Source organism: Artibeus jamaicensis, unplaced genomic scaffold, assembly GCF_021234435.1.
Source record: "Artibeus jamaicensis isolate MK-2021 breed Jamaican fruit bat unplaced genomic scaffold, CSHL_Jam_final contig_685, whole genome shotgun sequence".
NCBI classification, from domain to species: domain Eukaryota; kingdom Metazoa; phylum Chordata; class Mammalia; order Chiroptera; family Phyllostomidae; genus Artibeus; species Artibeus jamaicensis.
In genome coordinates this window covers 8,955,796-8,970,840 of record NW_026521924.1, presented here as the reverse complement: position 1 = coordinate 8,970,840, position 15,045 = coordinate 8,955,796, and the positions used below count along the sequence as shown (strand labels likewise).

Genomic DNA, 15,045 nt, shown 5'->3' with positions numbered 1-15,045 from the left:
TTACAGGCAAGAAAGGGCTGGAAAGAGGCATAGTTTGTTCAAAATTGTGAATCATGTGTTTTTTGCATTTCTTCACTGAAAATATAGAAACTCAAAGATAAAGGAATACTTCTTCATGAATTCAAAGATAAAGAAGAATATTTTTAGACATCAAGGAGGAGTGGGGTTCAGTTAACAACAGGAGAGGAAAGCAGGCAGGTCTCAATTTCTCCACATGCAATTCAATGCAGAAGGCGATTCCAAACGTCTTCAGAAAAGGGTGACCCAACAATATCATATTCATCTAACCTATCATTTTAATACAAAAGAATCAGGCAGATTTTAAAACACACACACACATTCAAGAAATACTACTATTCTTGAAAGTATAATTTACCTATGAAGCTCAGGGAAGCAGGAAGAAGGGAATTAGAGTTCACCAGGGAATGGAGAAGCTATGAAGATTACAGTAAGTACTGAACCCATTTCAATGGAAAATAATACTAAATGATTTTAGAAATTATTGTTACAGAAGATGTTTAATACTTTGATGATATAAAAATAATGACATATTTATAAAATTGAGATAGGAGAGGAAATAGAAAGGAAGAGTAGGTATAAGAGGTGAATTTATTTTTTATAACAATAAGTGAATTGATACTGTCTAAAATCGACTCAAGCATGTGCCAGAAACAAAAAATTACTCTAACCACTTAAGTTTGTCATAATTTTTTAAATACAGGGCATAGTGCTTTTGATCCTACTTTCTCTTCTACTAAATTCAAGTAAAACTAAACTGATTGTTTTACTTAAATGTAACATTTATTATATAGGCTTATTTCAGTAAAGCCATTTCTATCTCTATATCCAGCTGTAATTTATTATACATATATAACAGTCTCTGAAATGATATTCAACTAATACAAATAACAATTATCTCTATGTAGTAAAATCTGTGGTGATTTTTATTTTTACTCTGAGTTGCTTGTACTTTTAAATCAGTTTTATTAAAAAGTTATTTTTAAATAAATCATATAAAAACAAAATACACAATGGAGCTTATTACATTATCTTTCCTAGTAAAAATTATTACAAATAATTCTTTAAATGTTGACTTATAATTTATGATACATTCTCAGATATTTCACCATGTTCTGTCCTCATTTCACAGCTGAGAATCTGAGGGTCATAAGGGGAAATAATGGTTTACCAGCTTGTCTATCACATCCCCAGAAACCTAACCCATTGCTTTCAGGAGGGTTGGTCTTCACATCTATTTAGTCAGGTTGGCAGTAAAGGACATTACCATAAATGACTCTATCAATAAGAATATCCCACTGTTAGAAACAGACTAGGAGTGTGACCATAATGGGGAAAAAAAATCAGCTTTAAGGATAGATGATCTAACCAGAAAATACAGGCAGGAAACCAAGCCAAAATCTTTTCTCCAATGATGCTGAATCAAAGAAACAAGCAAAATCAAATTTATTGTTCACTTGAATCCCAGCCCTTGTTTTGGCATCATTCAGAGTAATGCAACTCTTCATTTTCAGAAGATCCTGGAAATTTTTCAGTTGAACCTATGCTCATTATCTAAAATAATATTCAGAAAAGACTCAGTAAAGAAACTGAAAAGTGAATAAAAATAAGCATTTCTTATTTCTCCAACCAACTCTGGGCAACCCTATTAGGGAGGAAAGAAGATAACTATTGCTCAAGTTAGATTTGGATAGGAACAGGAAATTGCATCTTTTAAAACAGATAAGCATTTCCATCCCATAAATATATAATAATAGCTTCTGTCATTTGGGTTAACATTTATATTACCTAAAATAAATTCTCATCCTGATGTCGTTCTATAATTGGCATGTGACAGAGTACACACTAAAGGAAATGGAAATTCAGAAAGCATCTTCTATCTTTATGTTATAAGAAACCTTCAGACTTTCCTAAACAGACAAACTTTGTTTTTGTTGCTATGCAACTGATATGCAGTGCAGTCAATCAGACAGTAAATAAATTATAAATTTTACAGTGAAAAGTCTTTTCTCCCTGTTTCAGAACAAGCCACAACTTCCTTTCATGTTATACTAATGACCACATCCCTCTAAAGCTGTTTCACAAACACCAATGTTTTGGCAAGATAAATGAATGAATAACACAGCAAGGGCAAAGATGCAGTCTGCAAATTGCATGCTAAGTAGCATCAATACCATTTGGTTCATTCTTCCAAGACTGAGAACGTGGGCTCCCCAGACCTGGTGGAGAGAGGAAGTTTATTTCACACCCACATTCTTCCAGGTAGCAGACTATAAACAAGCTTAAACAGAAAAGATTATGGCAAATTCTGTGGGCAGTCAGCCATCACTGCTGCATGTCTCAGGCATGATTCTATGGAAGCACGTAAGAATGATTTTAGCCCTGAGAGAAACATCTGTGAGAACAAGATGTTACAGACATGGGGAACTTGTGACTCATGGGCCAGACGTGGGCAACAACCATATTTAATATGGCCTGCTCAGTGGCCAAAATGTGAAATAATCTCCAACATTTAACGTCTTAACAATATAGATATCTACCAGTTTTTTTTTTCTTGAAAATCACAACATAACACAACTTGCAGTCCTGGCCAGTGTGGCTCACTTGGTTGAAGTGTCATCCCGTAAACTGAAAGGTAGCAGATTTGATTCCCAATCAGAGCACATGCCTAGGTTGTGCATTCTGTTCCCAGGTGGGGCATGTAAGAGAGGCAATGGATTGAGGTTTCTCTCTCACATCAGTGTTTTTCTTCCTAGGTCTCTACCTGCCCTTCCCTCTCCTAGGGTTCATGGGCATGTCCTTGGGTGAGGATTAAAAAAAAGAACATAACATGACTTGCGTTTTCACAAAAATGGCTTCTAGTAGAAAAAGTACAAACAATCCAAACATATAACAATAAGAGAATGGATAAATTGAGGCATGTTCATACAGGAAACCACTATATATTGATAAACAGAACTATTGATATACTCAACAACATGAATGGACTTCACATGCATTGTGCAAAAGCAACCAAAAGCAAAAATATATGCTATATGGTTCGAAAACAACTGAAGCTAATCAATGACAATGGAACTTAGCGTAAGTTTACTTCTGGTACAGGGTTACTTTGGGAGGTGCTGAAAATGTTCTACATCTTGATCTGGGTGGCAGCAGTTCTTTGGGTTCACATGTAAAAGGCATCCACCCATACAGCTAGGTTTGAGTGCTTTTTACACACCTCACTGTAAGCAGTTTATGCCTAAATAAGAAATAAAATGCAACAAAAAGAGTTGATCAACTAAAGAGAAGTTGGCCTTTGTAGGTGGGGTGTGTGTCACACACAATAGATCATTACGTGATCTGCTTCGCAAATCTGACTTTTTAACATTTTTATTGAATTTATTGGGGTGACATTAGTTAATAAAATTATATAGATTTCAAGTGTACGATTCTATAATGCATCATCTGTATTGTGTTGTATTGTGTGCTCACCACCCAAAGTCAAGTCACCTTCCATCACCATTTATCCCCCCTTTACCCTCTACCTGCCCCCATTCTTCCTTCCCTCTGTCGTTTTTCCTCTCTGGTAATCACCATACTGTTGTCTATATCTATGAGGATTTTGGGGGCTTATTCTCTTCACCTTTTTCATTTAGTCCCCTCAACACCTCTCCCCTCTGACAGCTGTCTGTTTTCTGTATATATGAGTCTATTTCTATTAGGTTTGTTTATTTTGTTTATTAAATTCCACGTGTAAGTGAAATCATATGGTATTTGTGTTTCTCTGACTGGTTTACTTCACTATACACAATACTTTGATTTCTTGTTTCACTTATTTATACATTTATTGGTTGATTCTTATGTATGCCCTGACCAGGAATCAAACCTGCGACTTTGGTATATCTGGACAATGTTCTGACCAAACTACCATGCCAGGGCTAAATGATTCTTTTTTATCAGAGGAATTAAATATGATTTCAGAACAAAAGATGAATTTTTGTGTCCACCATAGTATTTTGGAAGTCCCTAGCTTTTAAAGAAAGAGAGAGGGAGTGAGAGGGAGGAGAGAGAGGGTGACACAAAGAGAAATCCTTAATGATTAAACAATAAAATAAAATATAACAATCCTATTTTAAGATGGTGTTTTTATCAATTGTTTCACTCAATACTTCACAGTGGTTGAACAACCAGGGAGACGGTGAAAAATCAATTTCAAAATTACTCTGGCTATCAAGTTCACTTACAATCTATCATATGACTGGTTTGGGAATAAATCTAAAAGTCATGTGACCAGGGCACGGTGGACATGCAAGAAATGAAGTTGAACAGGACCCCACACTCAGAAGGAGGCCTTCTGCTTGGGTTTAACCTTCTGTGGCTGTTGGCTTGAAATCCTTAATAATTCCATTTTTTAGTTCATGTTTTATAGAGAAAGGCCAAAGGGGGCTTGGAGCCTAGAATCACACATTGTCTCATCTCCCACTATCTCCCCACCTTCTCTAGAAAAGTTCTTGGCTGCTGGCTCACCCATCTGCTCAGTGATAGGCCACCCTCCACCCCACAGGTCCTGGACCTGGGCACAGAGGAGTGAGGGGCTTATCACAGGGTGGTTCCCAGGTACCTGTGAGGTGAGAGTCACTTGCCCTGTGAGTGACTTTGAATAGCAAATAAAAGAGAAACTGTGAAAGAAAGAAAAAAAGGTTTTTCCTTCTTTTTGAACAAGGAGCTGGCATTTTCATTGGGTGTGACCCGCACAAATAATGTAGCTGCCTCTGTACATGGCTGTCAATGGAAAGAAGCAAAAAGAATAAAGAATAAAGAAGAGGAACTAGGAGGTATGAGAATTAATGGTGTATGCCTGGGGGAACTAATTAGCATTCAGAGGTTAAAATGGTTGAATTCCATATTGTTACAAATGGACCAGATACATTCTTTTTCAGCTAATACTTTATTTTTTCTGATTAAAAGCAAACTATATTACAAAATATTCAAACACTAAAGATGTGAATGGAAAACCACATTCAAAGAAGTAACATAGCTTAGGGGGTTACACAGTATCTAGAAAATCACCAATTACCACCTACTCATCCCAATTCTGCCAAGTGCTACCTACTCAGTGGTAGGAATCCAAGTTCCCCCATTTTTGCCAGACATGTCCATCCTTTTGAACCTGAGCTTACAATTTAGGAACATTGTTTTAAGGAAATCTAAACACAATGCAGGTTAATAAACAGTGAGATCATTATCTTTTCACCTTAGCATTAGCTACCTCCGATTTGACCAAAGGGTATCTTTTGTTTTTCAGCACTTTAGCCTGCCAAAAGATGACGTTCTCTAACATTTCCAATGTTTTCTTTTTAACTGTTAATATATTTCCAGGATGCAGGTCCATTTCTTTCTAAAAAGTTCCTAGGACACCCATTGAAAAGTCAAAAGCAATGAACTAAAAGGGATTGCTATTTTGTTGGAGAAGAACGACACCCTTTGTATCAAAGTGGGGAATTGCAGACTGTGGTCACCCTCTGCACAGTGTCTCTTTGTCAAGTAATACATGCTGAAAAAAAATAATACAGATGGGAAAATATTGTGCACTGTCAGATCTTGGAAAGGGCCAAAGGATTTTTCCTCACCAATGTCTTGTCGATGACTTTCACATTCTGGCACCCTGAAAAAATAATGCATACATTTAATATGAAATGAATGCAATAATAATCAGGCAGGTAATCGTTTTCCCAAGGAATGTAAAACTTGACAAATGTAAGGTTTATGATTCACGGTAGCCTTGCCAAATCTTATGTGGCATGAGACCATTTTTATTACCTAAACAGTCCTTAACACAAAATGACTGGCACATATTTTTATTAACACAAAGAGTGTATTCTTTCTGCCACATTTAATAGAGAGTTGGTGGCTGAAAGCTCTGTTTTAGGATATGTCTGTAGCAAATTAAAAATGCATAGTGAGGATTCACAGAACAGCATTCTTCTCACGTAGGCTGTGTCCACACAGGCCATGCACAGTAGTGAGCAGACCATGGATCCTGGAGATTCTATTCCATGGGGACAATCTGGGTGACAGGGATCGCAGAGAAAGAAACCCTCATTACCTTCGAAAGTGGGGGAGTTGATAATTAACTCAAGGTTATTCTTTGCATCTAGTGGTCCATCTGAGTAAAATTCAAAACACTTACTAGAAATAATGGTGCTTATTTATTTGTTCATTCATCCTGCAAAACACTGTTTATGTGTCAGGCACTGCTCTAGACACTAGAAACACTGCATTGAAGACAACAGACCAAGATCCCTGCCCTGAGCCTCTTATATTCTAGAGAGGAAAGAGATAATACATAATGCATGTAATTTAAAAAGTGAAGCATATGACAGATGACCTATAGAAGGTGAGAAGTGCTATGGTAAAATGATGAAATAATAATAGGGAACTTCTGGCCAAGATAGAGGTGTAGGTAGACATGCTGTACCTCCTCCCACAACCAAAAGGACAATAACAATTTAAAAACAAAAAACAACCACAACTGACAAAATCAAACTGTATGGAAGTTTGATAACCAAGGAGTTAAAGAAGACACACTCATCCAGACATGTAGGAGGGGTGGAAACCAGCACTCAGAGAGGACTGGCAGCAAGGTGGTGGCTGGAGGACCAGGGCCGGCAAGGCTGCAGCTGGTGGGCAAGGCTACGGTGGTAGCTGGCAGAGTGGGTAGTCCCACATTCGTGCGCAGATAAACTGGGAGGAACAATTGGGGAGCGAGACAGATCTCATAACCCAGAGCTTCAGTGCATGGAAATAAAGCCTTAAACTACCAATTGAAAACACCTGTGGGGGTTGTGGCAGCAGCAAGAAAAACTCCCAGCCACACAGGAGAGTTCATTGGAGAGACCCACAGGGTCCTAGATTGTACACAAGCCAACCCACCTGGAAATCAGCACTAGAAGGGCCCAGTTTGCTAGTGGGAAGCAGGGGAAGGGACTGAAATCCAGCAGAGAGCAGAACGAGTGTCATTGTTTCCTCTCGAACCCCTCTCCTATATACAGCACTGCAACACAGCGACATGGCTTACCCCTCCTAAGTAACAGGAGCAACAAGATGAAAAAAAATGGCCCCAATGGAAGAACAGATCAAAGCTCCAGAAAAAAATACAACTAAGTGATAAGAAATAGCCAACCTACCAGATGCACAGTTCAAAACACTAGTAATCAGGATGCTCACAGAATTGGTTGAATTTGGTCCCAAACTAGATGAAAAATGAAGTGAAATAAAAGAAAATGTACAGGGAGCCAACAGTGATAGGAAGGAAACTGGGACTCAAATCAATGGTGTGGACCAGAATGAAGAAAGAAACATCCAACTAGAAAAGAATGAAGAAACAAGAATTCAAAAAAGTGAGGAGAGGCTTAGGAACATCCAGGACATCTTCAAATGTTCCAGCATCCTAATTATAGGGGTACCAGAAGAAGAAGAGGGAGAGCAACAAGTGGAAAAGGTATTTGAACAAATATTAAAGGAAAACATTCCAAATCTGGCTAGTGAAATAGACTTCCAGGAAGTCCAGGAAGCTCAGAGAGTCCCAAAGAAGTTGGACCCAAGGAGGAACACACCAAGGTACATTACAATTACATCAACCAAGATTAAAAATAAGGAGAGAATGTTAGAAGCAGCAAGAGAAAAGAAGACAGTTACCTACAAAGGAGTGTCCATAAGACTGTCAGCGGATTTCTCCAAAGAAACCTTGCAGGCAAGAAGGGGCTGGAAAGAAGTATTCCAACTCATGAAAGTCGAGGACCTACACCCAAGATTACTCTATCCTGCAAAGCTTTCATTTAGAATAGAAGGGCAGATAGAGTGCTTCTCAGATAAGGTTAAGTTAAATAAGGACCTACACCCAAGATTACTCTATCCTGCAAAGCTTTCATTTAGAATGGAAGGGCAGATAGAGTGCTTCTCAGATAAGGTTAAGTTAAAGCAGTTCATTATCACCAGGCCCTTATTATATGAAATATTAAAGGGATTTATCTAAGAAAAAGAAGATAAAAATATGAACTGTGAAATGACAGCAAACTCACAATTATTAACAACCACACCTAAAACAAAAACAAAAGCAAACTAAGCAAACAACTAGAACAGGAACAGAAACACAGAAATAGAGATCACATGGAAGGCTAGCAACAGGGGAGTGAGAAGGGGAGAGAAGGGGAAAAGGTACAGAGAATAAGTAGCATAGACGGTGGGGAGAAAATAGACAGGGGGAGGGTAAGAGTAGTATAGGACATGTAGAAGCCAAAGATATGTATGACCCGTGGACGTGAACTAAAGCAGGGGAATGTGGGTAGGAGGGGATGTGCATGGTGGAGAGGAGTGAAGGGGGGAAATGGGACAACTGCAATATCATAATCAATAAAATATATTTTAAAATAATAGGAAAAGAAAACTGGAAGTTGAGTGGGTGGATGGGGAACAAATTGCATTTTAAACAAGGTGGTGAGGATGGAATTCATTGAGGAAGCGCAATGGAGGTGTGACTTGAAGGATGTCAGGGAATTAATCATGTAGATATCTGAGGAGAGAGCCCTACTGCTAAAATATGTCTGGCCTAGTCAAGGAACATCAGGAAGATAAATGGAGCCTGGGTGGAATAAGCAACAGTGACAGTAGCAGTTGAGGTCATAGGGGTGACAGAGGTCAAACCACAAAAGGCCTTGCACACCACAGTCAGCACTTTTGCATTTACTCTGAGTAAATCCAGAGCCATTTGAGGATTCTGACTAGAAGAGTGATGTGATCTGAAATAATCCGTGAGAGATCATCCTGAATGGGCTGGGAGGAGGAGATAGGTAATAATAGAGAGTAATACCTGAGGGAAGAGAGATGATGGGAAGGATACACAGAAAGACTGTCACAATATTCAAGGTGAAGAGAGATGAGGATGGCTCTGGCCAGAGTGATGGAAGTGGAGGTGGTAGGTGAGGTCAGATTCTGACTCTTTTTTGCAGATGGAGCCTCTGTGGATATAAGGGTATGAAGAAAAAGAAAAGTCAAGAATGACTAAAGATATTTTATCTGAGCACCTGAGACAATGGAGTGAACATTAACTGAGATTGGAGAGTCTGCAGGTAAAACAGGTTTAATAGGAAAAGTTAGCGATTTGATTCTGAACAGGTAGAGTCTGAGATACCCAAGTAGAGGTATTGACTAACCAGTTACATTTATGGCTCATGTGTTATAAGATAGGAGGAGTGTGATGTAGCATTCACCCTTAAGGTACCCATCTGAATGATTCCATCTTCTCCCCACCTCAAATTTACCCCTCCCCACCAAGAAGTGTAGCTTAATGACCACTGGAGGAAGAGAAAGTTGTCATCTGCAATGACAAGTCTTACCACTCAGAGCCATGGCCAACCGAAATTCTTCCTTTAGTATCTCCAGGACATCTTGAACACCTTTCTCTCCCTAAGCAAGTGAAAGATACAGATCTTTTAGGTAAGTCATTCTGGCTTATTTCGTATATTCATTTCACTGTTGAGTTATCCCCCTTTATATACTTATTTATTTATTTGTCTTCTAATTACCTGGGAAGCCAAGCCCCAGATGATCGGTCTCCCCACGAACACAGCCTTGGCTCCCAGGGCCAGAGCTTTCAGCACATCAGTGCCTTTCCGAACACCCCCATCCAGGAAGACTTCCACCTTCCCTTCCACGGCCTCCACAATTTCTGGCAGGGCATCAATCTGCAGAAATAGGAGGTCAATAATGTGATGATACTCTGCATGAAAAATTGTCACCCAACTCAACCGCCACAGCCCGCTGAGCACCTGACTAGGGCTCAGAGTGAAATAAGGTAGGTAGATGTATAATCACCAGTAAATCACTCCTGAAATTAAAAAAAAAAAGATGCACATGCTAGGGGAAAAAATCCAAAAAACTAAACTTGGAATTAAGGGGCTTATTTTTCCTTTGGGGTTCACAATATTTTTCCTGTTCCTGAAATTCAAATACAAAGATCATGATTTAAAAAAATAAACACAATTTAAAAATACTTAGTGACCTCTTATATCTATTTTTTATAAAATACATAAAAGTCAATGAAGTATCTTGTGCATGTAAATTATTCTGAATATTGTTTACTCATGGAAAGTTAATTGCTAACATTCACTCTCAGACGGGAGTAGGGCAGTGGCTACAAACATGGCTAGAGAAAAACTTAGTCTCTGATTTCCCTGCCCAACATACTTTGCCTCCAGCCATACATTAGAGAACTCTCCATGAAAATACTTCTCTTGTTAAAGGAATATGACCACATGCACCTTGAAGGCCCTCGTCTTCTTTGGCAATGAATGATGGGCTTTTATTATCACTTGAAAACACAAGATCCTCCCAGAGGCTGACCTGATATATTGCATCATTATTCACACCACTCTGAACCCACTTATTTTTCAAGGCAACTTTGTAGTGTCCTATTTTAAAAAAAGTGCACTTGCCCAGTCCTTGACATTGGCCTTGGCCCTGCAACCTTCTTTGGTCAATAACATGAGCAGAGGTGGCAGAGTGTCATGGGTCTCAACTTTCTCTTGCACTTGTGCTGTATGCCATGGGAGGAGCATCTCTGGGCAATGCTTCCCCTTTAGCTGGGCCCCAGGATAAATACTCAGGAAGCAGAGCCAGCCTAGCCAAGCCCAGCTGGACCTGAAACTGGGAGCACAGCCACCTAAACAGAACCAAGTCCATATCAGCAGACCTCCAGTTCACACAGAGTTTCATGGAAATAAATTACTGTTGACTTAAATCATTGAATTTGGAATCTTGTTTTATACCATCACATGGTAATAGTGAATATAGGTGGCTAATAGCCAATTTAGTTAATAACTAATAGCTGACACAGTCGGCTACTTTGATGTAAATCTTTGCACTTGAGAATGAAGGCAATTCCAAGGGGATCTGTAGGTCAAAATCTGTAAAAATTAGTCGCATTCATAACAGCATATTTAAGCCTAAAATTAAATCCAATTCCCATTTAAAACACATGCTGAAAAAGCTACCACACATTCAAATATAGTTTTCCTCAAAATAATTGTGCTGAAATCACTCAAAGGCTTTCCCACTTCACCCCTAAAATTTTAGAGGCTAAACTGTAAAAGAGTTTTGTGTAAAAGGCTGAAGACCAAGCCTGGCAACAGATTTGGAGGAAGTAAAGGCAACATTTGGCACGCGGCCCCTAAATGTTTGACAAGTAATGTGATTTTCCCCTTTTCCTTTTGGCTTTTCTGACTTGCCAAACATGCTCTGGATCCATTTACATGCGCCCCTTTCCTTATACACAGTCCTCTTCTTACAGTCAGTCCAGTTACCTCAGCACATAAACGCTACAATTTCCGAGGGGTGATGCAAGCTATAATTAAGCACATTTCCCCGTTTGAAACCAGAACCAAAGAAAAATATTAGCTAGTTTGGGTTCGATAAACATTTTCAATGTCATGCAAATCAAACCTCTTTAGGTTATTTCCATGCCCAACCTGGCCTAAAAGGAAACTGTTAAGGATACTTAAAATGTAAGTCCTGTGTTATAAAGCGGAACCCAGATTGGTGTCTCATGTGTCTGTGGACAAGGATGTTCTATTGCTATTTGTTGCTGAGGATTTCTATCCTTCCCCTCCCCCACACCTCTTTTTTTGTCCCTTTACAGCAGTTTTGCTGGGCATGTATTTCAGAGAATAATTCTGATCAGAGGAGATTAAATAAGTAAATGCCAAATCCATTAGTTTATGTTGCTTTCTTTACAGCTTGCTACCTACCTATGAGACCACTCATTTCAGCTTTCCTTTCCTTATTGGTTCTTTAGACAACTGGCTGTGAGCTTAACTCCAGTAGGTTTAATATACAGAAAAATATGGTAAGAACCCAATATACTATTGCTCATTCATCCCTCCACTTATCAAGGACCTGGTATATTCAAGTCACTATGCCAGGTGGTTTAAAAGATCAGAAAATAAAGCATCAGAGATGCAAGAAGAACCGCACATGAATCCAACTCACAGAAACTCCTCTTCCCTTTTCCTGCTCAAGTCACTCTTCCAGGATGCTCCCTGCCCTCCCAGATTTCCACTCACAGGAAGCTCACCCCTTTCTACTTTCCTAGAGTATCTATCACTATATTCCTACTTTCTGACATTTTAGACATGGAACCTTTTAAAGGTTTCAAACCAAAGCAGTTGAACATACATAAAAGCAGATAAAACCAGAGTTGCTTTAATTAAAAGCAAAGTAGACAGAGTCCAGGCCACTGCCCATAAATCCTTCCCTTTTTGTCTTGCCCCTCACACCTCGCCAGGCATCCCTGGGGAGTTTCTACTAAGCCCACTTCGAAAATATCTGGCCCATTTTGGCAAACCCTGATTCATTGCAGTTGCAAAAGTGGCCACAATTATTTCCCTTCCTATCTTCATTCTCTTGTAATGTGACATTTCAGCTCCTCCCATCATAGGGGAGAAATGTGGCCAGAAGAGTCTATTTCCTCACCCATTGACCAACAGGACATGAGAAAAGCAACATGTCTGTTCTAAGCTTAGAGCCCAAAGACACCTTGCATGCTTGCAGTTAACTCTCTGGGAAATCAGCCACCTCATGAGAACTAGCCCAGCTAATGTGCTAGGTGTGGGACAATGCAGAGCTGTCAGTCATCTTGCTGAGGTCATCCTACACCAGCCTGTCCAAGTAGACCCAGAAGTGGACCACAGGTGTATATGAGTAAGCCCAGCCAAGACCAGGAAAGCCTCCTAGTTGAACTCAGGCCAAATTGTCAACTCACAAAATTGTGACATACATAAATGGCTATTGAACTTGGGCCAGTAAGCTTCAAAGTACTTTGTTATACAGCAAAAGCTAAATGATACATCAAGTATTTCTCAAAGACAAAATTGCATGGATCCCTTTTAAAAGGAAAAAGAAAATCTCTTAGATCTCAAAGAAGATGCACTAGGACTCAATTTTGGAAACACTTGACTTAGCAACCCAAATACTAATTTTATAAAAATGTTTTGCAGTTAAGAATTATCAGTGAGGAAAAATGACATATTTTTTAAGCTAAAATTAGTTTAGGTCCAGTTAGCATCAAAACAAAAATGAAAAAAAATATTCTGCTATGGCTCAAAGATTTTGAAGAATCTGTGTTTAGACCTCAATTTGAGATGTTCAGTACTATGGATTTTGGAAATAGATTTGATTCTCTCATATTGTTCAGTAATTACTTAAATATTGACCTTGGTCACATTATATTCTTGATGGTAAAAGCCTTTATATAAACGTAATTTTTAACTCCTTTTGGGCAGAGTAGTGGCCTGGCAGTCATTTTCAATAGGATGGTAGTAAGACAAACTGAAGTAAGACTCCTAGTGATAAGTATTTCCCCATCCAAGGGAACTCTGATTTATAGAAATGGACAGATCACAGCGTCAAGCTGCATTGTTTTTACAATCAGGGCAACACCACGAAGAAGCTCAGACTGAAAAGCTTAAGCAACTTGCTCACCCAAGTTGAAGAAACATGACAAGGACTTGAACTCAAGACTCTGGACTCCTATTTCAGTGCTCTTTTCATGACATCACTCTGCCTTTTTGGCTTTGACTTATGATGTCACAGAATCTGCAGACAGAAAGTCTTTCTGTGTATCTAGTGAAAAGTTTTACAACACAGCCTTCTTCAAGCCTTTTGCCACTTACGTCAAAACCCACATAGTGGGGGAAAACATCATCATGTAAACGGAATCCTTTTTCATATTTCTCTCACCATCATGGGCCTTAAATTTACTCTAAAATATGAGGCAAAACTCAAGCAAGCATCCCCTCTCTTGCACACAGCATGCAGAGGGGAGTGTCATTGTTTTTCTTAAAAGTCTCTGAGACCACAGCTCAAAAAGCCCTTTTAGATAAGTTTCCATATCCCCTCAGCCAGAGTGCAATAAACCACACCATTTAGATATTTTCCCCTTAAAATCTAGTTAGATTTGATTTCAGTAGATTTAGATTTTATTTTTAGAAAACAAACTTAATTTGGCCCGCACACTAAGTCTGTGTCTTCATACATAAGAGAGACATAAATCTGCAAAAAAGCCAGGAGCCGTGACCAACTTTTTCTCCCTGTACAGAGGGCGTTCTTCACTCTCCACCTCTATTTACCCACAGGCAACATTAATATCACCTAAAAATATGGTCTCTATAAAGAAGGCTGAATTGGAAAGGGTGGAAAACTTTCAGTTTTATGATTTGAATTGACAGTATAGGCCCTGGCCAGTAGCTCAGTTGGTTGGAGTGTCATCATAATAAGCCAAGGTTGTGGGTTTGATCCCCGGTCAGGGCCTATATAAGAATCAATCAATGAATGCATGAATAAGTGGAACAACAAAAATCAATGTCTGTCTGTCCATCTGTCCTCTGCCTCTTTCTCTCTAAAATCAATAAATAAAAATTTAAATATCCTCTAAAAATAAAATAAATAAATTAAAAGTGTAGTCCTATGGTGTGCAAAGGTAGGTTCATTCCTACCATCAGCGCTTTAGGAATAACTGTGAGCACAGGTATGTGTGCCCAAAATTCCCCTGTAGCCATTGAGTCTGCTCTAAGATCTACACAACTGTATATGGATTTAGCTAAATCAACCTGCTAGCTCAATAAAACAATAATCCACTCCTACATGACTAAATTATTTGTTCTACTCTACTCCCAGTTGTTTGAATAAATTCAACTGGTCATCCCAATTAAAGCCGCTCATTATAATAATGATGACTGGTGATTCTGATACATGTGTTGGTGCAGTTCAGAAATGGTAGTCTGGAAAGCCCATCTGCATTGTTTGGTAAATATATTTGTTTAGTTTTGTTACATGAGGCTAGCTTACTTTGCCTATAATAATCAGATTATAGCATGTTGAAGTTTAAAGGCACTAAAAAAATAATCTAATGATGTTTGAGCTTTAAAAGATGAGGAAACTAAGGCTTGGAGTGGAAATTGACTCCCTCCGCCCTATCACAGTTCAGGCCCT

The 15,045-nt window shown here is 38.9% G+C and overlaps 1 protein-coding gene across 1 annotated transcript in view; it reads right to left on the bottom strand.

The window, feature by feature from the left end:
• Window positions 1–4,922: 4,922 nt before the first annotated feature.
• The window catches only part of HAO1 (hydroxyacid oxidase 1), a 53,515-nt gene continuing 43,392 nt past the window's right edge, over window positions 4,923–15,045 (bottom strand). The window contains exons 6-8 of the mRNA XM_037147735.2: window positions 9,585–9,743; window positions 9,396–9,465; window positions 4,923–5,665 (exon numbers count right to left, since the gene is read on the bottom strand). Of these exons, the coding sequence (XP_037003630.2) occupies window positions 5,595–5,665; window positions 9,396–9,465; window positions 9,585–9,743 (300 nt within the window). The 3' untranslated portion in view covers window positions 4,923–5,594. The remainder of the gene's footprint in view (window positions 5,666–9,395; window positions 9,466–9,584; window positions 9,744–15,045) is intronic.